Source organism: Mixophyes fleayi, chromosome 4 (genome assembly GCF_038048845.1).
Source record: "Mixophyes fleayi isolate aMixFle1 chromosome 4, aMixFle1.hap1, whole genome shotgun sequence".
Classification (NCBI taxonomy): Eukaryota; Metazoa; Chordata; class Amphibia; order Anura; family Limnodynastidae; genus Mixophyes; species Mixophyes fleayi.
The window spans coordinates 10,285,950-10,309,920 of record NC_134405.1 but is presented as its reverse complement, the minus strand read 5'-3'; the positions used below and the strand labels follow the sequence as shown (position 1 = coordinate 10,309,920).

The following is a 23,971-nucleotide window of genomic DNA, read 5'->3' as shown; positions in this document are numbered from 1 at the left end:
AGAATCACACTATAGAAATAGAAGAGTGACAGGAGGTGACTGAGGATTCACACTATAGATATAGGAGAGTGACAGGAGGTGACTGAAGAATCACATTTACAGATTTGTGGTTCCATAACAGGTGAAGTGCTCCCAGCTTGTTACATTTGCATCTACACATTATACTAGCCACCACAAATTAAATCTCTAATATATACAGTGGACAAACATGAAGTCCGCTTTGATGTTAGTCACTAGAATGAGCAATTGCAGTCTACAGCCACCAGATGGCAGTCTGCATTATACACTGGCCAGACGTCCCAGAATGCACAGCCTGACTCTGGCTTGTAGGGCATGCTAGAACTTGTAGTTCCTCACCAGCTGTAGAACTGCAGGGCTATAGATATACTATCTCTGCTATAGGTGTTATAGGAACTAGACCCAGCTATGAAAGTTGTAACACAAAATTCTATAGATTGTACATGATGGAGCCAAAATACACATTTTAAAAGCACAGTGGCCTAGTGGTTAGCACTTGTGCTTCGCAGCACTGGGGTCATGAGTTCAATTCCTGACCATGGCCTTATCTGTGTGGAGTTTGTATGTTCTCCCTGTGTTTGCGTGAGTTTCCTCCGGGTGCTCCGGTTTCCTTCCACACTCCAAAAACATACTGGTAGGTTAATTGGCTGCTATCAAAAATTGACCCTAGTCTCTACCTGTCTGTCTGTATCTATGTCTATGTGTGTGAGTGTGTGTCTATATTAGGGAATTTAGACTGTAAGCTCCAATGGGGCAGAGACTGATGTGAATGAGTTCTCTGTACAGCGCTGCGGAATTAGTGGCGCTATATAAATAAATGGTGATGATGATGATGATGATCATTTTACTAATGTATTTCATTTTATTTTTATTTTTTTCAGAAGCCCAAGAGAGTCATCTCAGACCAATCTCTGTACGAAAACATCAAACACTGACACTTAAAGTCACCTATACCTGTTTACTTCTCTATATCTTTGTTAGAATTCACTTATAATACTCTGTATATGGCAAAATAAGAAGAATTTGTAAATGACGTGTATCTCATGTTTTAAAAAACAAAATGGCAGCCAGCGTTGGTATCGTGGACGCATGACAATGACAACTCGTCTGTTCAGCTTCTTGGGTGATGTCTAATCATTAAACACTGTGCTTTTCCTGCTAGGAAAATGCAGCTGAATCGCTCCCCTTCAAAAGATTAATCAGGAACTGAGATACAAGTGCGTATGACTTGTCCTGAGGCCACCTTAGCTTAATGCCAGCATTGACCTATATAAATGAAAAGGAAGACAGAGTTGGGAGATAGAAAATAAAATTGTAAAATACACACATGAAAGTTATGAATTGATTCTTGTGCCAAAAAAACAGATAAATGCTCCTGCTCTTTCTCACACACCTCCTCACAACAGCAACAATGCTTCTGTAGCCCTGCCCACTTAGCAAGAGATGAGTCAGAAGTCGATTGCTATTGTTTAGTGGAAGGAGTGCATGTAAGAAAGACAGGGGCATTCTTCTAAACCTCTGACCATAATAATAATAAGGATGACAATCATGCTCTATCACAATATATCCTAGCTTAGCTTCCCAGAAGAGTACGATACAAAGTGAACGGGGTAAATGCTAGCAGCATACCTAAGGATTGTACAGAATTAAAGCAAGCTAGGTTCGATCCAAGGTGTATAAACAAAGGATTCCTCATAGTGATCTTTTCCTACTGTTTACTTGTGGCTGGATCCACCTTTCCCCCATTCGAAAATGGGAAGCGATAACGTAAACTTCATTAATTTCTATGATTGGCACAATGTGCCTGATGTATATCGTTGTCAATGTAAAAAGAGTATGAAGGTATTGCCATTTTTCGAGGTAGCATATTGCGTGACTCTGAAGCAGGAAATCTTATGTAAATTAGCATCTCTCTTCAATTAGAATCAGGGAGGAAGGTATCACATTGACAACTACATTCCTTTCCTAGCAGGAAGTCTCCTGTCTGTGTGTGTCCTGTGGAAATAGCTCACTGATGAAGTATACAGTTCTTTGTTAAATTACAGAATGTATATTTTGTTATATTACAGACTGTGGGCCTGAGTCATTAAGGAAAGTAAAGCAAAAAAAAAAAAAAAGGAGTAACTTTGCACCTGGGCAAAACCATGTTGCAATGGAGGGGGAGGTAAATTTAAAATATGGGGACAGATTTATAGTTGGGGTAGGACATGTTCTAGCCCAAATTTCAGTGTAAAAATAAAGCTAGCAGGTATCTGTGTCCTACATGAAAAAGCAGCCAGTAGTTTCCTTATGTGCAAAATAATAATTTCATTTGCACCCCTTGCGTTGTAACGTGGTTTGTCCAGAAGCAAAGTTAGTCCTTTTTTTTTTTTTGCTTTGCTCTCCTTAATGACTCAGGGCCTGTTCATAAATGCCTTGTCCATTTGCCCAGTCTAATCTAGTGCTGAATGGTTGGCTCAGTGCAGTTTACACCCAATCCTAGATTTTCCACCCTGCTCAAACATCCACTAGAAATAGTGCAGCATTTTTAAGTGCTTATTTGAATTTATGGCAGGGGTGAAGACTGGTTTTGGCTCTACACAAAGAGCACAAATTGTGTAAATTCTTGTATTTTATCTGGGTGATTATCTCTACCACAGAGGGGTGTGTAACAGTCCTTGTAAGGAATACCTAAGAGCAATAAAGACCATTCTGCTTACAAGAAACTGCACAACAGCTATTACCTGCTGTAATCCCGTGACCTCCAGATAAGAGATGAACTCTACTCTGTTTCCCAGCAGTTGTTTTGAACCCAGAGTCAACGCTCTGCCCGCTACCCTACAGTCCTGATCCGATGTTAACAGTCAGGAGGGATCAGTCGCAAGTAATCAGCAAAGAGGCGCTGCAGCAGCTGCACACAACACCCAGAAGCAAGAACTTCCAGGTGCTGGTGAAGGAGCCTGTTGGTGGCAGCGACTACTGTCCTACAAATAGTGTGCAGTTGGCACTCGCAGTCAGTGAGTGTCTGAGTAACAGCAGTAGGAGTGTCTGAGTAACTGCAGGTTACATGTGATAAAAGGGAACCCCAAGACAATGCTATGAAAACACAGATAAAGTGGTGAGGGGGAAAGCAGAATATGAATGCTTACTCTCAACCCCACTCCCATTAATGAAATGTATGACCATGCGCCAACCAGTAAGCCAGGGGTTAATTTAATGCTTCAAAGCCGGGGAACTGTTTATAGTGTTAATACTGTATATCCTTATCCATAGCAGACACCCTTCTCATGTCCTGTTGTGAAAGATTGACTGTTTCCACTGCCAAAGAGATAAGACTGTGTAACACAGCAAACACTGTAATGTAGAGTACCCACTACAGAATCCATTACATACATATATATATATATATATATATATATATATATATATATATATATATATATATATACACACACACACACACACACACACACACACACACACACATATTAAAGGAAATGGGGAAATCAAACCAAACCTCTTCAAATTCCATGTTTCCCAAGATCTCTACCACTTCATTAGATCTGTGACATGTACACACGTCAAAGACTTAACAACGAAGATAAACCTTTGAGGGTCCCCCAGGGGAGAGGATATCTCCCCAAATATTAGATCTGTTATAATAATGTTTGGTATCCGCATGTACATTTATAACCTGTTGATTGAATGCAACGTGGAATTTTGCGATATACAGACCCAAAGATATCTCCATATAAAACTATAGAAATGTACTTTGAAAAGGAGTGTCATACACCCCTACTGGCATACACACACAATTCTCCCAGTGACATCACAAAAATGGGTTCTGCAGGGGAAAGAAATCTCAGAGACTGAAACCGAAAGTGTTAATTTAGCCAGAGACAAATGAATCTGGGGCGTGTTCCATAATTCTATGTGTTCCCATAAAAGAGAGAAGAAATTGTAAATCACAATTTCTGTATATTCTCCCTTTAAGTTTAAGCTTATTCTACATAACATTATTGTATGTCATTCTTTTAGCCTATTTTTTATAGGGATGAGCGCACTCGGATTTATGAAATCCGAGCCCACCCGAACGTTGCCGATCCGAGTCGGATCCGAGACAGATCCGGGTATTGGCGCCAAATTCAAATCTGAAACTGAGGCTCTGACTCATAATCCCGTTGTCGGATCTCGCGATACTCGGATCCTATAAATTCCCCGCTAGTCGCCGCCATCTTCACTCGGGCATTGATCAGGGTAGAGGGAGGGTGTGTTAGGTGGTCCTCTGTCCTGGTAGATCTCGTGCTGTGCTGTTTAGTTCTGTGCTGTGCTGTGCTGTGCTGTGTTCTGCAGTATCAGTCCAGTGGTGCTGTGTGCTGTGCTCTGTCCTTCTGAGGTCAGTGGTGCTGCTGGGTCCTGTGTGCTGTGTCCTGTTCAGTCCAGTGGTGCTGTGTCCTGTGCTCTGTGCTTCTAAGGGCATAGTTATTTCCCCAATATTCTCCTGTGTTTAAAAAAATAAAAAAAAGTTATTTAAAAAAATACCACAAACTAATTTAATTTTTTTCAATTACCACAAAATTTGCACAACCAATCCTGCAGTATAAGCCCATTGGTACTGCAATATTACCAAGTTCACACATTCAGCAGTAAAAGTCCAGTGGTACTGCAATATATATTACAAAGTTCACACATTCTGCAGTATCAGTCCAGTGGTGCTGTGTCCTGTGCTCTGTCCTGCTGAGTTCAGTGGTGCTGCTGGGTCCTGTGCTGTGTCCTGTTCAGTCCAGTGGTGCTGTGTCCTGTGCTCTGTGCTTCTAAGGGCATAGTTATTTCCCCATTATTCCCAAGTTTTTAAAAAATAAAAAAAAAGTAAAAAAAAATTAAAAATTAAAAATTAAAAAAAAAATATATAATTATAACCAAATTTGCAAAACCAATCCAGCAGTATAAGTCCATTGGTACTGCAATATTACAAAGTTCACACATTCTGCAGTATCAGTCCAGTGGTGCTGTGTCCTGTGCTCTGTCCTGCTGAGTTCCATAGTGCTGCTGGGTCCTGTGCCGTGTCCTGTTCAGTCCAGTGGTGCTGTGTCCTGTGCTCTGTGCTTCTAAGGGCATAGTTATTTCCCCATTATTCCCAAGTTTTTAAAAAATAAAAAAAAAGTAAAAAAAAATTAAAAATTAAAAATTAAAAAAAATATATATAATTATAACCAAATTTGCAAAACCAATCCAGCAGTATAAGTCCATTGGTACTGCAATATTACCAAGTTCACACATTCTGCAGTATCAGTCCAGTGGTGCTGTGTCCTGTGCTCTGTCCTGCTGAGTTCCGTAGTGCTGCTGGGTCCTGTGCCGTGTCCTGTTCAGTCCAGTGGTGCTGTGTCCTGTGCTCTGTGCTTCCAAGGGCATAGTTATTTCCCCATTATTCCCAAGTTTTTAAAAAATAAAAAAAAAGTTCTAAAAAAAATAAAAATAAAAATTTTTTAAAAAAAATAATTATAACCAAATTTGCAAAACCAATCCAGCAGTATAAGTCCATTGGTACTGCAATATTACCAAGTTCACACATTCTGCAGTATCTTGTGCTACATATAATGGAGACCAAAAATTTGGAGGATAAAGTAGGGAAAGATCAAGACCCACTTCCTTCTAATGCTGAAGCTGCTGCCACTAGTCATGACATAGACGATGAAATGCCATCAACGTCGTCTTCCAAGCCCGATGCCCAATCTCGTAGTACAGGGCATGTAAAATCCAAAAAGCCCAAGTTAAGAAAAAGTAGCAAAAAGAGAAACTTAAAATCATCTGAGGAGAAACGTAAAGTTGCCAATATGCCATTTACGACACGGAGTGGCAAGGAACGGCTTAGGCCCTGGCCCGTGTTCATGACTAGTGGTTCAGCTTCACCCACGGATTTTAGCCCTCCTCCTCCTCCCCCCCTTCCCTACAAAAAATTGAAGAGAGTTATGCTGTCAGCAACAAAACAGCAAACAACTCTGCCTTCTAAAGAGAAATTATCACAAATGCACAAGGCGAGTCCAAGGATGTTGGTGGTTGTCAAGCCTGACCTTCCCATCACTGTACGGGAAGAGGTGGCTCGGGAGGAGGCTATTGATGATGTAGCTGGCGCTGTGGAGGAACTTGATGATGAGGATGGTGATGTGGTTATTGTAAATGAGGCACCAGGGGGGGAAACAGCTGATGTCCATGGGATGAAAAAGCCCATCGTCATGCCTGGTCAGAAGACCAAAAAATGCACCTCTTCGGTCTGGAGTTATTTTTATCCAAATCCAGACAACCAATGTATGGCCATATGTAGCTTATGTAAAGCTCAAGTAAGCAGGGGTAAGGATCTTGCCCACCTAGGAACATCCTCCCTTATACGTCACCTGAATAACCTTCATAGTTCAGTGGTTAGTTCAGGAACTGGGGCTAGGACCCTCATCGGTACAGGGACACCTAAATCCCGTGGTCCAGTTGGATACACACCAGCAACACCCTGCTCGTCAACTTCCTCCACAATCTCCATCAGATTCAGTCCTGCAGCCCAAGTCAGCAGCCAGACTGAGTCCTCCTCAATACGGGATTCATCCGAGGAATCCTGCAGCGGTACGCCTACTACTGCCACTGCTGCTGTTGCTGCTGTTAGTCGGTCATCTTCCCAGAGGGGAAGTCGTAAGACCGCTAAGTCTTTCACAAAACAATTGACCGTCCAACAGTCGTTTGCCATGACCACAAAATACGATAGTAGTCACCCTATTGCAAAGCGTATAACTGCGGCTGTAACTGCAATGTTGGTGTTAGATGTGCGCCCGGTGTCCGCCATCAGTGGAGTGGGATTTAGAGGGTTGATGGAGGTATTGTGTCCCCGGTACCAAATCCCGTCGAGATTCCACTACACTAGGCAGGCGATACCAAAAATGTACAGAGAAGTACGATCAAGTGTCCTCAGTGCTCTAAAAAATGCGGTTGTACCCACTGTCCACTTAACCACGGACATGTGGACAAGTGGTTCTGGGCAAACGAAGGACTATATGACTGTGACAGCCCACTGGGTAGATGCATCCCCTTCCGCAGCAACAGCAACAGCTGCATCAGTAGCAGCAACTACAAAATGGCTGCTCGTGCAAAGGCAGGCAACATTGTGTATTACAGGCTTTAATAAGAGGCACAACGCTGACAACATATTAGAGAAACTGAGGGAAATTATCTCCCAGTGGCTTACCCCACTTAGACTCTCCTGGGGATTTGTGGTGTCAGACAATGCCAGTAACATTGTGCGGGCATTAAATATGGGCAATTTCCAGCACGTCCCATGTTTTGCCCACACCATTAATTTGGTGGTGCAGCATTACCTCAAGAGTGACAGGGGTGTGCAGGAGATGCTTGCGGTGGCGCGCAAAATTGCTGGACACTTTCGGCATTCAGCCAGTGCCTACCGCAGACTAGAGGCACATCAAAAAAGCATGAACCTGCCCTGCCATCACCTCAAACAAGAGGTTGTGACGCGCTGGAACTCCACCCTCTATATGCTGCAGAAGATGGAGGAGCAGCAAAAGGCCATTCAGGCCTACACAGCCACCTACGACATAGGCAAAGGAGTGGGGATGCGCCTCAGTCAAGCGCAGTGGAGACTGATTTCCGTGTTGTGCAAGGTTCTGCAGCCATTTGAACTTGCCACACGAGAAGTCAGTTCCGACACTGCCAGCTTGAGTCAGGTCATTCCCCTGATCAGGCTGTTGCAGAAGCAGCTGGAGAAAGTGAGGGAGGAGCTGGTAAGCCATTGCGATTACACCAAGCATGTAGCTCTTGTGGATGTAGCCCTTCGTACGCTTTGCCAGGATCCGAGGGTGGTCACTCTTTTAAAGTCAGAGGAATACATTCTGGCCACCGTGCTCGATCCTCGGTTTAAAGCGTATGTTGTGTCTCTGTTTCCGGCGGACACAAGTCTACAGCGGTGCAAAGACCTGCTGGTCAGGAGATTGTCCTCTGAAGAGGACCGTGACATGCCAACAGCTCCACCCTCATTTTCTTCCACATCTATGGCTGCGAGGAAAAAGCTCAGTTTTCCCAAAAGAGGCACTGGCGGGGATGCTGATAACATCTGGTCCGGACTGAAGGACCTGCCAACCATTGCAGACATGTCTACTCTCGCTGCATTGGATGCTTTCACAATAGAAAAAATTGTGGATGATTACTTTGCTGACACCATCCAAGTAGACATGTCAGACAGTCCATATTGTTACTGGCAGGAAAAAAAGGCAGTTTGGAAGCCCCTGTACAAACTGGCTCTATTTTACCTGAGTTGTCCCCCCTCCAGTGTGTACTCGGAAAGAGTTTTTAGTGCAGCGGGGAACCTGGTCAGTGAGCGGCGAAGGAGGTTGCTTCCTCACAACGTTGAAAAAATGATGTTTATAAAAATGAATAATCAATTCCTAAATGAAGTACAGCACTGTGGTTGTGGAGTCCAGCGGGGACGAATTGATAATGTGTGATGAGGAGGAAGTACACACTGTAGGGGGAGAGGAATCAGAGGTTGAGGATGAGGACGACATCTTGCCTCAGTAGAGCCTGTTTAGTCTGTACAGGGAGAGATGAATAGCTTTTTTGGTGTGGGGGCCCAAACAAACCAATCATTTCAGCCAAAGTTGTTTGGTAGGCCCTTTCGCTGAAATGATTGGTTTGTTAAAGTGTGCATGTCCTATTTCAACAACATAAGGGTGGGTGTGAGGGCCCAAGGACAATTCCATCTTGGAACTTTTTTTTTTGCCATGTTCAAAAAGTAAAACCAAACCAAATTTAAAAAAATTCAAGAAATTAAACCAAAAGTAAAATGCCCTGACATAATTTAAAACAAGAGGTATTGACGTGCTCTAAAACTACTGTATTGTTGTTTATATTTTATAAACACTACACTTGAAAGCTTGAGTCTTTCAATAAAAAAGTAACTGTCCATTGCACGAATATTTGCAACAGGGACAATTTTAGGGTTAAGAAAGTCAACTAATAACACTTCGACGCTGTCTGTCTTTATAAACACTACACTTGGAAGTTGGAGGAGGTATTGTGGCCCCGGCACCAAATTTACTACCGGGGCCACTCCACTGTGCAGTCCATATTTAGGTGTATCAGATATTAAACAACGGTGACAGTTGATGCCCAATTTTTTAATTATATTGTGGCCTCGGTACCAAATTGTGTACCGGGGCCACCACACTACGCAGTCCATACCCTTTTTTGGTGGAATTCTGACACGTGGAGGGTTTTTTAATTATATTGTGGCCTCGGTACCAAATTGTGTACCGGGGCCACCACACTACGCAGTCAAGATAGATAGATGCGTATCATAGATAAAGTACATTCAGTGGTGTGGGGCAAATTGAAAAATATTCAAAATGCACTGACATTATCAAAAACAAGAGGTTGTCACACGCTAAAACTCCAACATGTATATGATGGAGAGGATGGAGGAGCAGCCGTATGTGTAGTGTAATGCAGACCTGTTGAAGGTTTTTTATATATTTTATTGTGGTGCCCAGTGCCCACTCCTCTACGCAGTCCAGGTACATTTATTGGTGCGATTCATAAAAGTTCAGGGTTTTTAATATATATTGTGGTGACCCACTCCTCTACGCAGTCCAGGTACATTTATTGGTGCGAATCATACAAGTTGATGGTTTTCTTATTATATATATTGTGGTGACCCACTCCTCTACGCAGTCCAGGTACATTTATTGGTGCGAATCATAAAAGTTCAGGGTTTTTAATATATATTGTGGTGACCCACTCCTCTACGCAGTCCAGGTACATTTATTGGTGCGAATCATACAAGTTGATGGTTTTCTTATTATATATATTGTGGTGACCCACTCCTCTACGCAGTCCAGATACATTTATTGGTGCGAATCATAAAAGTTCAGGGTTTTTAATATATATTGTGGTGACCCACTCCTCTACGCAGTCCAGGTACATTTATTGGTGCGAATCATACAAGTTCAGGGTTTTTAATATATATTGTGGTGACCCACTCCTCTATGCAGTCCAGAAAGATACCTCGTTGCAACGTTTTGGACTAATAACTATATTGTGAGGTGTTCAGAATACACTGTAAATTAGTGGAAATGCTTGTTATTGAATGTTATTGAGGTTACTAATAGCATAGGAGTGAAAATAAGCCCAAAAACTTGATTTTTAAACTTTTTATGTTTTTTCCAAAAAAAATCCGAATCCAAAACCTTAAATCCGAACCGAGACCTTTCGTCAAGTGTTTTGCGAGACAAATCCGAACCCCAAAAATAATGAAAATCCGGATCCAAAACACAAAACACGAGACCTCAAAAGTCGCCGGTGCACATCCCTAATTTTTTATGCATTAAGCATTGTATTTCGTCATATTAAATCTCATATAAAAAGGTTCTGTCTTTATGTCACAAATGCACAACCTGCCTGAGATACAGCAATCTGAAACAGCTGGCCGTGACTGGAGTCACCTTAGTCATTTACCAATGAATACCCCTTTTCTGCCACCACGAATGATTTACTATTGAGTCCTTGCGTTCACTAAAACCACTTATTAATGTTTCACACTTAAATCACATAAATGTGCAGCTTGAGCCTCACTTGGCTTCATAAGTTCACAAAGAATCACAGAGAATATGCTAGATTAAATGTATTTAATCAGAAAAATGTTTCCAAGGTTTAAGTACAAAACAGTTAATAACAAGACATAAAAAATAAGTTGCACAAATAAGTTTCAGAAATAAAACCAGAGTCGCTAACTTACTAGTTTAAGACTTGGCATGAGAGGAGTACACTTTGGGAAAAATGGCACATTGCAACCTGGATAGGTCTCCTCATAGAATGAACAATATTACTGGGTAGGTTGCTGATTTATAACCTTCTCACGCTGCTCTTGACCTCACCTTTAGAACTATGTCAACCCAATGTCAGGGCATTTCCCAGAATAACCCAGGGCTTTCAAAGTGAGTTATCTATTTCCTGAGACATATATCTGTCATCTCAAAGTAGAGGATTTCTCACCTCTGCTCTGCCTGGCTGATCAGACTGTTTACACAAATTCTGTACTGCTTCAGAGATGTTATCTGTCTAGCCTGGTAACTTTCAAGACTCTTGACACTTGCACTGATCAAACTCATGTCATTCAGCAAAGCACACTTGTTACATACAAAATACACACAAGCATATATGAATATTCAGGGGAAAGTAATAATCAGTGATTAGGTGCAATACATAATCGCTACATTGTTCTTACCAGGGTCACTTTCAGACAGCTTGGCTATTATAACCGCTACATAACTGTAATGCCGGGTATATTTTTGGTTAATGATACCTCTGATTGATTGTAGTTTTGAGATACGGCTGGGAGTGACCAGTGGCTTCCTGCAAGAGTATCAGCTCCTGAAACAAATCTTGGTGGTGGCAGCTTTGAATAAATAATTTGAGTTACACAAAAATGAGGGATTTAATCATTTATAGACATACCAGGAGGTTTTATTTGCACTTATCCCTTTGTGACACCCATTCTGTCACAGTAGTCGACCATATTTCCCGAAAGGACAGACATCTGAAAATCAGCAAGAATAAGGAGTATGGAATAAGGTCCAGCCATAAACATTAGAGGACTGCCATGGCCTGTTTAGAGGAGCCATAGCTTGCTTTCAGAGGGGGTACGCTGATCCTTCCGGATTTACATGCCCCAAACCGCCGAGTACAAAGCCCTTTTCACCTCTAGCACACCTTCTTTCTAGTAAACCATGCCCTTGTGATTTGAAGAAATTATACTAATACTACTCCACCTCGATTGTCCATCGTGCTTTATGGGGTACCGCTAGGTGACATTAATTTATCATCAATGGCTGCTTGGCCAAACCAGCCACTCAACGATTTCAAGTGTCAACTGCAGCCCCAGTTGCAGGAGGGGACCTCTGCAACCACCTTGCCTCGTCACCAGCACCCGGAACAGCTTACACTTCGGTGTAGGGTGTAGCTGCTACAGCAGCTCTTTGCTGCCAGGGAATGGATGAGAGTGTGCTTTACTCTGTTGATCATGCACTTAACTTACATTTACTTTAGAACAGGGGTTGTGTGTTCAGCCTTGCAGCCAAATTTAGAGTGGAGAAGCCCTGTCTTTCTCTTGGGGGCTTTGGGTACCGTGCTAAACTCAGACAAATCCTCTGTAGTACTCTGCAGTTCCTATGAAGGCCAACACCTTTGTTTGCGCCATGGACTTCGGCCAGTCTTTCCTGATTCTGGCTTAATCTGTCCTCCCCGTCATGATGCTCTAGATAGAACACTTTTGATACCTCATCTGCTTGGCCCATCAGCTCTGTCTCCTGAATTTTCCCTAACATCTACCTTACATTTTTTTTATGTGGTCATTTCAGGTCTTACTACAGATGGGTACATTGTCTAAATAAGCCTCAGCAGTGTGCCTAACCCCATTCTGCAGGTGGTTCACCAGTCTTTGGAAGGTGGCCAACCAAGCTCTGAAAGGAGGCCAATGCAATCTTCAACCCAAACGGCAATCTCGTAAGTCGAACGTGATGACGAACGCCAACTGTTCTTGAGCCTCTGGAATCTACCAAATCCTCTTATTCAAATTGTAGATGGAAGTGTACTTTGCTTCTGCTAACTTGTCTAACAGAGCCTCAAAATTATTTTGGTTGAAGCTTTATCGCATCATTCAACTGTAAAAAGTCTAAAACAATGTTACTTTGTCTTTCTATGGGACCTACACAGCAGTGACGCCCATGGGCTGTGAAATGCCTGGCTAATACCACGCATGCACCTGTGCATGCTCCTCTTAACCTCAGGATGACACTGAGTAAGCAAGTTGCCTAGTTGGCCTACACTAACCAGTTTCCCCTTACTACCTCACCAATCAAGTTCTCCCTGGTATCATACTTTACATCTCCACTGAAGACAGCAACACCCGCGCCAACTGCTGTCTAAGCATTTCAACCCAGCCAACAGAATATAATTAAATTAACATATAATTATGTGTTGGTGCAGTAGGCTACTTTCTTATTTGGTATACAGGGTGATTCAGAAGTTTTATAGAGGATGGATAAAGGTACATATGTGTGTGTGTATATATATGTGTATATATATATATATATATATATATATATACACACACACCGATCAGCCACAACATTAGAACCACCTGCCTAATATTGTGTAGATCCCCCCTCATGCCACCAAAACAGCTCTGACCCAATGGGGCATTGACTCTGCAAGTGTCTTGTGGTATCTGGCTCCAAGGAACTAGAAGCAAATCCTTTAACTTCTGTAAGTTGCAAGGTGAGGCCTCCATGGATCAGACTTATTTCCAGCACATCCCACAGATGCTCGATCGGATTGAGATCTGGGGAATTTGGAGGCCAAGTCAACACCCTTAACGCTTTGTCATGTTCCTCAACAATTTCTGCAGTGTGACAGGGCACATTATCCTGCTAACAGAGGCCTTTGCCATCACGGAATACTGTTGCCAAGAAGGGGTGTACTTGGTCTGCAACAACGTTTAGCTAGGTGTTACGTGTCAAAGGATCGTGGCAGAGAAGGGGGACAGAGGTTGGTGACAGCGGGACAGAGGAGGAGAGCAGAGGATGGTGACAGCGGGACAGAGGAGGAGAGCAGAGGATGGTGACAGCGGGACAGAGGAGGAGAGCAAAGGATGGTGACAGCGGGACAGAGGTTGGTGACAGAGGATGGTGACAGCGGGACAGAGGATGGTGACAGCGGGACAGAGGTTGGTGACAGAGGATGGTGACAGCGGGACAGAGGAGGAGAGCAGAGGATGGTGACAGCGGGACAGAGGAGGAGAGCAGAGGATGATGACAGCGGGACAGAGGTTGGTGACAGAGGATGGTGACAGCGGGACAGAGGAGGAGAGCAGAGGATGGTGACAGCGGGACAGAGGTTGGTGACAGAGGATGGTGACAGCGGGACAGAGGAGGAGAGCAGAGGATGGTGACAGCGGGACAGAGGTTGGTGACAGAGAATGGTGACAGCGGGACAGAGGAGGAGAGCAGAGGATGGTGACAGTGGGACAGAGGAGGAGAGCAGAGGATGGTGACAGCGGGACAGAGGAGGAGAGCAGAGGATGGTGACAGCGGGACAGAGGTTGGTGACAGAGGATGGTGACAGCGGGACAGAGGAGGAGAGCAGAGGATGGTGACAGCGGGACAGAGGTTGGTGACAGAGAATGGTGACAGCGGGACAGAGGAGGAGAGCAGAGGATGGTGACAGTGGGACAGAGGAGGAGAGCAGAGGATGGTGACAGCGGGACAGAGAAGGAGAGCAGAGGATGGTGACAGCGGGACAGAGGAGGAGAGCAAAGGATGGTGACAGCGGGACAGAGGTTGGTGACAGAGGATGGTGACAGCGGGACAGAGGATGGTGACAGCGGGACAGAGGTTGGTGACAGAGGATGGTGACAGCGGGACAGAGGAGGAGAGCAGAGGATGGTGACAGCGGGACAGAGGTTGGTGACAGAGGATGGTGACAGCGGGACAGAGGAGGAGAGCAGAGGATGGTGACAGCGGGACAGAGGTTGGTGACAGAGAATGGTGACAGCGGGACAGAGGAGGAGGACAGAGGTTGGTGACAGTGGGACAGAGGAGAGCAGAGGATGGTGACAGCGGGACAGAGGAGGAGAGCAGAGGATGGTGACAGCGGGACAGAGGTTGGTGACAGAGGATGGTGACAGCGGGACAGAGGAGGGGGACAGAGGTTGGTGACAGCGGGACAGAGGAGGAGAGCAGAGGATGGTGACAGCGGGACAGAGGAGGAGAGCAGAGGATGGTGACAGCGGGACAGAGGTTGGTGACAGAGGATGGTGACAGCGGGACAGAGGAGGAGAGCGGAGGATGGTGACAGCGGGACAGAGGTTGGTGACAGAGGATGGTGACAGCGGGACAGAGGAGGAGAGCAGAGGATGGTGACAGCGGGACAGAGGAGGAGAGCAAAGGATGGTGACAGCGGGACAGAGGTTGGTGACAGAGGATGGTGACAGCGGGACAGAGGATGGTGACAGCGGGACAGAGGTTGGTGACAGAGGATGGTGACAGCGGGACAGAGGAGGAGAGCAGAGGATGGTGACAGCGGGACAGAGGTTGGTGACAGAGGATGGTGACAGCGGGACAGAGGAGGAGAGCAGAGGATGGTGACAGCGGGACAGAGGTTGGTGACAGAGAATGGTGACAGCGGGACAGAGGAGGAGGACAGAGGTTGGTGACAGTGGGACAGAGGAGAGCAGAGGATGGTGACAGCGGGACAGAGGAGGAGAGCAGAGGATGGTGACAGCGGGACAGAGGTTGGTGACAGAGGATGGTGACAGCGGGACAGAGGAGGGGGACAGAGGTTGGTGACAGCGGGACAGAGGAGGAGAGCAGAGGATGGTGACAGCGGGACAGAGGTTGGTGACAGAGGATGGTGACAGCGGGACAGAGGAGGAGAGCAGAGGATGGTGACAGCGGGACAGAGGTTGGTGACAGAGGATGGTGACAGCGGGACAGAGGAGGAGAGCAGAGGATGGTGACAGCGGGACAGAGGAGGAGAGCAAAGGATGGTGACAGCGGGACAGAGGTTGGTGACAGAGGATGGTGACAGCGGGACAGAGGATGGTGACAGCGGGACAGAGGTTGGTGACAGAGGATGGTGACAGCGGGACAGAGGAGGAGAGCAGAGGATGGTGACAGCGGGACAGAGGTTGGTGACAGAGGATGGTGACAGCGGGACAGAGGAGGAGAGCAGAGGATGGTGACAGCGGGACAGAGGTTGGTGACAGAGAATGGTGACAGCGGGACAGAGGATGGTGACAGCGGGACAGAGGTTGGTGACAGAGGATGGTGACAGCGGGACAGAGGATGGTGACAGCGGGACAGAGGAGGAGAGCAAAGGATGGTGACAGCGGGACAGAGGTTGGTGACAGAGGATGGTGACAGCGGGACAGAGTATGGTGACAGCGGGACAGAGGTTGGTGACAGAGGATGGTGACAGCGGGACAGAGGAGGAGGACAGAGGTTGGTGACAGTGGGACAGAGGAGAGCAGAGGATGGTGACAGCGGGACAGAGGAGGAGAGCAGAGGATGGTGACAGCGGGACAGAGGTTGGTGACAGAGGATGGTGACAGCGGGACAGAGGAGGGGGACAGAGGTTGGTGACAGCGGGACAGAGGAGGAGAGCAGAGGATGGTGACAGCGGGACAGAGGAGGAGAGCAGAGGATGGTGACAGCGGGACAGAGGTTGGTGACAGAGGATGGTGACAGCGGGACAGAGGAGGAGAGCAGAGGATGGTGACAGCGGGACAGAGGTTGGTGACAGGGAATGGTGACAGCGGGACAGAGGAGGAGAGCAGAGGATGGTGACAGCGGGACAGAGGAGGAGAGCAGAGGATGGTGACAGTGGGACAGAGGTTGGTGACAGAGGATGGTGACAGCGGGACAGAGGAGGAGAGCAGAGGATGGTGACAGCGGGACAGAGGTTGGTGACAGAGAATGGTGACAGCGGGACAGAGGAGGAGGACAGAGGTTGGTGACAGTGGGACAGAGGAGAGCAGAGGATGGTGACAGCGGGACAGAGGAGGAGAGCAGAGGATGGTGACAGCGGGACAGAGGAGGAGAGCAGAGAATGGTGACAGCGGGACAGAGGAGGAGAGCAGAGGATGGTGACAGCGGGACAGAGGTTGGTGACAGCGGGACAGAGGAGGAGGACAGAGGTTGGTGACAGTGGGACAGAGGAGAGCAGAGGATGGTGACAGCGGGACAGAGGAGGAGAGCAGAGGATGGTGACAGCGGGACAGAGGTTGGTGACAGAGGATGGTGACAGCGGGACAGAGGAGGAGAGCAGAGGATGGTGACAGCGGGACAGAGGTTGGTGACAGAGGATGGTGACAGCGGGACAGAGGAGGAGAGCAGAGGATGGTGACAGCGGGGCAGAGGTTGGTGACAGAGGATGGTAACAGCGGGACAGAGGAGGAGAGCAGAGGATGGTAACAGCGGGACAGAGGAGGAGAGCAGAGGTTGGTGACAGAGGATGGTGACAGCGGGACAGAGGATGGTGACAGCGGGACAGAGGAGGAGAGCAAAGGATGGTGACAGCGGGACAGAGGATGGTGACAGCGGGACAGAGGATGGGGACAGCAGGACAGAGGAGAGCAGAGGATGGTGACAGCGGGCCAGAGGATGGGGACAGAGAGCAGAAGAGGGGGACAGAGAGCAGAGGAGGGGGACAGAGAGCAGAGGATGGGGACAGAGAGCAGAGGAGGGGGACAGAGAGCAGAGGATGGAGACAGCGGGGCAGTGGAGGGGGACACAGTGTGAGAGGGGCAGTGGAGGGTGACACAGCGTGAGAGGGGCAGTGGAGGGGGACACAGCGTGAGAGAGGGCAGAGGAGGGGACAGCGTGTGAGAGGGCAGAGGAGGGGGACAGAGAGCAGAGGATGGTGACAGTGGGGCAGAGGATGGGGACAGAGAGAAGAGGATGGGGACAGAGAGAAGAGGATGGGGACAGAGAGAAGAGGATGGGGACAGAGAGAAGAGGAGGAGGACAGAGGGCAGAGAAGGGGGACAGAGAGCAGAGGAGGGGGACAGAGAGCAGAGGAGGGGGACAGAGAGCAGAGGAGGGGGACAGAGAGCAGAGGAGGAGGACAGAGAGCAGAGGAGGGGGACAGAGAGCAGAGGAGGGGGACAGAGAGCAGAGGAGGAGGACAGAGAGCAGAGGAGGGGGACAGAGAGCAGAGGAGGGGGACAGAGAGCAGAGGAGGGGGACAGAGAGCAGAGGAGGGGGACAGAGAGAAGAGGATGGGGACAGCGGGGCAGAGAAGGGGGACAGCCGGGCAGAGGAGGGGGACAGAGAGCAGAGAAGGGGGACAGCCGGGCAGAGGAGGGGGACAGAGAGCAGAGGAGGGGGACAGAGAGCAGAGGAGGGGGACAGTGGGGCAGAGGAAGGGGACAGAGAGCAGAGGAGGGGCACAGTGGGACAGAGGAGGGGGACACAGCGTGAGAGGGCAGAGGAGGGGACAGCATGTGAGAGGGCAGAGGAGGGGGGACAGCGGGACAGAGCAGAGGAGGGGGGACAGAGGAGGGGCACAGTGGGACAGAGGAGGGGGACACAGCGTGAGAGGGCAGAGGAGGGGACAACGTGTGAGAGGGCAGAGGAGGGGGACATCGTGAGAGGGGCAGTGTAGGGGGACACAGTGTGAGAGGGGCAGTGTAGGGGGACACAGCGTGAGAGGGGCAGTGTAGGGGGACACAGCGTGACAGAGGGCAGAGGAGGGGACAGCGTGTGAGAGGGCAGAGGAGGGGGACATTGTGAGAGGGCAGAGGAGGGGGGACAGCGTGACAGAGGGCAGAGGGGGCAGTGTGAGAGAGGGCAGTGTGTCTGGATGCAGAGGGGGCAGTGTGTCTGGATGCAGAGGGGGCAGTGTGTCTGAGGGCAGAGTGTCTGGATGCAGAGGGGGCATTTTTGCATACAACTAAATAAGTATTTCTGTCCTCACCTCAATACTTATTACAATTTTTTTACCCAACTACTTCTAAAACAGGACTGCTCAATAATTATTTTGGAGGGGTGCCTTGAAAAAATTTGGAGACTCTAAGGGTGCCGCGAACTGCAAAAGTTTGGGAACCACTGGCTTAGATCCTTACATTTGACCATTTTTCCTGCTTCCAACACATCAACTTCAAGAACTGACTGTTCACTTGCAGCCTAATATATCCCACCCCTTGACAGGTGCCCTTGTAACCAGATATTCAGTGTTATTCACTTCACTCAGCTGTGGTTTTAATGTTGTGGCTGATTTGTGAGATTGTATATATAGTATATGTATATAGGGTACAAGTGGAATATTTATATAGGGTACTGCAGTAAAGGGTAGGGATAGGCACATATGTACACAGGGGATAAGTATATTGGGTATATATGTGTAAAGGCAATAGGTAAATTTGGTGATACAGGTGATATGTGGATAGGGCACAGGGGATATGTGCACAGAGGACACGGGGTGGGGACAGATTACAGGGGACATAGGACAAGGGGTACTTGGGATATATGGCAGGAGATACAGGGACACAGGGCAGGGGGGGTACAGGGGACGGGGGGTACAGGGGACACAGGGCAAGGGGGGGGGGGTACAGGGGACACAGGGAACATAGGGCAGGTGGTACAGTAAACACTGGGCATGGGGGGTACAGGGGACAGGGGGTACAGGGCACGGGGGGTACAGGGGACACAGGGAACATAGGGCAGGTGGTACAGTGGACACTGGGCATGGGAGGTACAGGGGACAGGGGGTACAGGGCACGGGGGGTACAGGGGACACAGGGAACATAGGGCAGGTGGTACAGTGGACACTGGGCATGGGGGGTACAGGGGACAGGGGGTACAAGGGACACAAGGCACAGGGGACACAGGGCACGGGGGGTACAGGGGACACAGGGCACGGGGGGTACTGGGGACACAGGGCAGGGGGTACAGATGGTACAGTGCCGGGCACACAGTACAGCGCCGGGGTACAGAGGGTACAGCGCCGGGCACAGAGTACAGCGCCGGGGTACAGAGGGTACAGCGCCGGGCACAGAGTACAGCGCCGGGGTACAGAGGGTACAGCGCCGGGGTACAGGGGGTACAGATGGTACAGCGCCGGGCACAGAGTACAGCGCCGGGGTACAGAGGGTACAGCGCCGGGGTACAGGGGGTACAGAGGGTACAGCGCCGGGGTACAGAGGGTACAGCGCCGGGGTACAGGGGGTACAGCGCCGGGGTACAGGGGGTACAGCGCCGGGGTACAGAGGGTACAGCGCCGGGGTACAGGGGGTACAGCGCCGGGGTACAGGGGGTACAGAGGGTACAGCGCCGGGGTACAGAGGGTACAGCGCCGGGGTACAGGGGGTACAGCGCCGGGGTACAGGGGGTACAGCGCCGGGGTACAGAGGGTACAGCGCCGGGGTACAGGGGGTACAGAGGGTACAGCGCCGGGGTACAGGGGGTACAGAGGGTACAGCGCCGGGGTACAGGGGGTACAGAGGGTACAGCGCCGGGGTACAGGGGGTACAGAGGGTACAGCGCCGGGGTACAGGGGGTACAGCGCCGGGGTACAGAGGGTACAGTGCCAGGGTACAGAGGGTACAGCGTCGGGGTACAGAGGGTACAGTCCCGGGCTCACAGTACACAGCGCCGGGGGTACAGAGGGTACAGCGCCGGGGGTACAGAGGGTACAGCGCCGGGCCCACAGTACACAGCGCCGGGGGTACAGAGGGTACAGCGCCGGGCCCACAGTACACAGCGCCGGGGGTACAGAGGGTACAGCGCCGGGCCCACAGTACACAGCGCCGGGGGTACAGAGGGTACAGCGCCGGGCCCACAGTACACAGCGCCGGGCACACAGTACAGCACCAGGCCCGGTCACACAGCCGGATATATGATGGAGTTAGACGGTCCCAGGGAGGAGCCTGAGCAGGAAATCACATCCCGAGGAAGAGACCCAGAGAGACAGAGACACTGAGACCGCCGGGTGAGGATGTGACACTGCGAGAGACGGCCCCGAAGAGACAGCTGCACAGGCCGGTGAGACATCGTCTGTAATCCTGTGTGTATGTGCTGAGATGTCCTGTGTGTGTCTATGTGCTGCCCCTGGATCATATACCCCCCCCCCAATACACTGACCCCTTTATCATGTACACCCCCCTCCTAATACCCCTAACCCTGTGCTGCCCCTGGATCATATACCCCCTCCCCCCAATACACTGACCCCTTTATCATGTACACCCCCCTCCTAATACCCCTAACCCTGTGCTGCCCCTGGATCATATACCCCTAATACCCCTAACCCTGTGCTGCCCCTGGATCATATACCCCAAATACCCCTAACCCTGTGCTGCCCCTGGATCATATACCCCCCCCCCCCAAATATACTGACCCCTTTATCATGTACACCCCCCTCCTAATACCCCTAACCCTGTGCTGCCCCTGGATCATATACCCCCCCCCCCAATACACTGACCCCTTTATCATGTACACCCCCCTCCTAATACCCCTAACCCTGTGCTGCCCCTGGATCATATACCCCTAATACCCCTAACCCTGTGCTGCCCCTGGATCATATACCCCTAATACCCCTAACCCTGTGCTGCCCCTGGATCATATACCCCCCTCCCCCAATACACTGACCCCTTTATCATGTACACCCCCCTCCTAATACCCTGTGCTGCCCCTGGATCATGTCCCCCCCCCCCCAATACACTGACCCCTTTATCATGTCCCCTCCTCCTTAATACGCCTAACCCTGTGCTGCCCCTGGATCATGTCCTTCCCCTATGTCATATCTCCCTCACCCAGTACCCCGACCCCTGTGTCATGTCTGTCCCCCATATCATACAGCCCCCCTATCTCCTGTGTACCTCTCACCAACACCCCGATCCCAGTACAGCCCCCTATCTCCTGTGTACCTCTCCCCGGCACCCCGATCCCAGTACAGCCCCCTATCTCCTGTGTACCTCTCCCCGACACCATGATCCCAGTACAGCCCCCTATCTCCTGTGTACCTCTCCCCGACACCCCGATCCCAGTACAGCCCCCTATCTCCTGTGTACCTCTCCCCGACACCATGATCCCAGTACAGCCCCCTATCTCCTGTGTACCTCTCCCCGACACCCCGATCCCAGTACAGCCCCCTATCTCCTGTGTACCTCTCCCCGGCACCACGATCCCAGTACAGCCCCCTATCTCCTTTGTACCTCTCCCCGACACACTGATCCCAGTACAGCCCCCCTATCTCCTGTGTACCTCTCCCCGGCACCCCGATCCCAGTACAGCCCCCTATCTCCTGTGTACCTCTCCCTGACACCATGATCCCAGTACAGTCCCCCTATCTCCTGTGTACCTCTCCCCGACACCATGATCCCAGTACAGCCCCCCTATCTCCTGTGTACCTCTCCCTGACACCCCGATCCCAGTACAGCCCCCCTATCGCCTGTGTACCTCTCCCTGACACCCCGATCCCAGTACATCCCAGTACAGCCCCCTATCTCCTGTGTACCCCTCCCCGACACCCCGATCCCAGTACAGCCCCCCCTATCTCCTGTGTACCTCTCCCCAATCCCAGTACAGTCCCCCTATCTCCTGTGTACCTCTCCCCGACACACTGATCCCAGTACAACCCCCTATCTCCTGTGTACCTCTCCCCGACACCACGATCCCAGTACAGCCCCCTATCTCCTGTGTACCTCTCCCTGACACCATGATCCCAGTACAGGCCCCTATCTCCTGTGTACCTCTCCCCGACACCCCGATCCCAGTACAGCCCCCCTATCTCCTGTGTACCTCTCCCCGACACACTGATCCCAGTACAGCCCCCCTATCTCCTGTGTACCTCTTCCTGACACCCCGATCCCAGTACAGCCCCTCTATCTCCTGTGTACCTCTCCCCGACACCCCGATCCCAGTACAGCCCCCCCCTATCTCCTGTGTACCTCTCCCCGACACACTGATCCCAGTACAGCCCCCCTATCTCCTGTGTACCTCTCCCCGACACCATGATCCCAGTACAGCCCCCTATCTCCTGTGTACCTCTCCCCGACACCATGATCCCAGTACAGTCCCCCTATCTCCTGTGTACCTCTCCCCGACACCATGATCCCAGTACAGCCCCCTATCTCCTGTGTACCTCTCCCTGACACCACGATCCCAGTACAGCCCCCCTATCTCCTGTGTACCTCTCCCTGACTCCATGATCCCAGTACAGCCCCCCTATCTCCTGTGTACCTCTCCCCGACACCATGATCCCAGTACAGCCCCCTATCTCCTGTGTACCTCTCCCCGACACCCCGATCCCAGTACAGCCCCCTATCTCCTGTGTACCTCTCCCCGACACCCCGATCCCAGTACAGTCCCCCTATCTCCTGTGTACCTCTCCCCGACACCATGATCCCAGTACAGCCCCCTATCTCCTGTGTACCTCTCCCCAACACCATGATCCCAGTACAGCCCCCTATCTCCTGTGTACCTCTCCCCGACACCATGATCCCAGTACAGCCCCCTATCTCCTGTGTACCTCTCCCCGACACCCCGATCCCAGTACAGTCCCCCTATCTCCTGTGTACCTCACCCCGACAATCCGATCCCAGTACAGTCCCCCTATCTCCTGTGTACCTCTCCCCGACACCATGATCCCAGTACAGCCCCCTATCTCCTGTGTACCTCTCCCTGACACCCCGATCCCAGTACAGCCCCCCTATCTCCTGTGTACCTCTCCCCGACACCACGATCCCAGTACAGTCCCCCTATCTCCTGTGTACCTCTCCCCGACACCATGATCCCAGTACAGCCCCCCTATCTCCTGTGTACCTCTCCCTGACAATCCGATCCCAGTACAGTCCCCCTATCTCCTGTGTACCTCTCCCCGACACCACAATCCCAGTACAGCCCCCTATCTCCTGTGTACCTCTCCCCGACACCCCGATCCCAGTACAGCCCCCTATCTCCTGTGTACCTCTCCCCGACACCCCGATCCCAGTACAGCCCCCTATCTCCTGTGTACCTCTCCCCGACACCACGATCCCAGTACAGCCCCCTATCTCCTGTGTACCTCTCCCCGACACCACGATCCCAGTACAGTCCCCCTATCTCCTGTGTACCTCTCCCTGACACCCCGATCCCAGTACAGCCCCCCTATCTCCTGTGTACCTCTCCCCGACACCCCGATCCCAGTACAGCCCCCTATCTCCTGTGTACCTCTCCCCGACACCCCGATCCCAGTACAGCCCCCTATCTCCTGTGTACCTCTCCCCGACACCCCGATCCCAGTACAGCCCCCCTATCTCCTGTGTACCTCTCCCCGACACCATGATCCCAGTACAGTCCCCCTATCTCCTGTGTACCTCTCCCCGACACCCTGATCCCAGTACAGCCCCCTATCTCCTGTGTACCTCTCACCAACACCCTGATCCCAG

At 50.1% G+C, this 23,971-nt stretch overlaps 2 protein-coding genes across 3 annotated transcripts in view; both read left to right on the top strand.

The window, feature by feature from the left end:
- Positions 1-1,342, top strand: part of NFAM1 (NFAT activating protein with ITAM motif 1) — an 89,314-nt gene extending 87,972 nt beyond the window's left edge. For both annotated transcript variants that reach the window (XM_075206294.1, XM_075206293.1), the window contains one exon: positions 900-1,342. In XM_075206294.1, coding sequence (XP_075062395.1) covers positions 900-953 — 54 coding nt within the window. In that variant the 3' untranslated portion in view covers positions 954-1,342. The remainder of the gene's footprint in view (positions 1-899) is intronic.
- The window catches only part of RNF167 (ring finger protein 167), a 147,139-nt gene that overhangs the window by 104,025 nt on the left and 19,143 nt on the right, over positions 1-23,971 (top strand). The window contains exon 2 of the mRNA XM_075206291.1: positions 20,482-20,588. The gene's annotated coding sequence lies outside the window, so the exon portion shown is untranslated. The remainder of the gene's footprint in view (positions 1-20,481; positions 20,589-23,971) is intronic.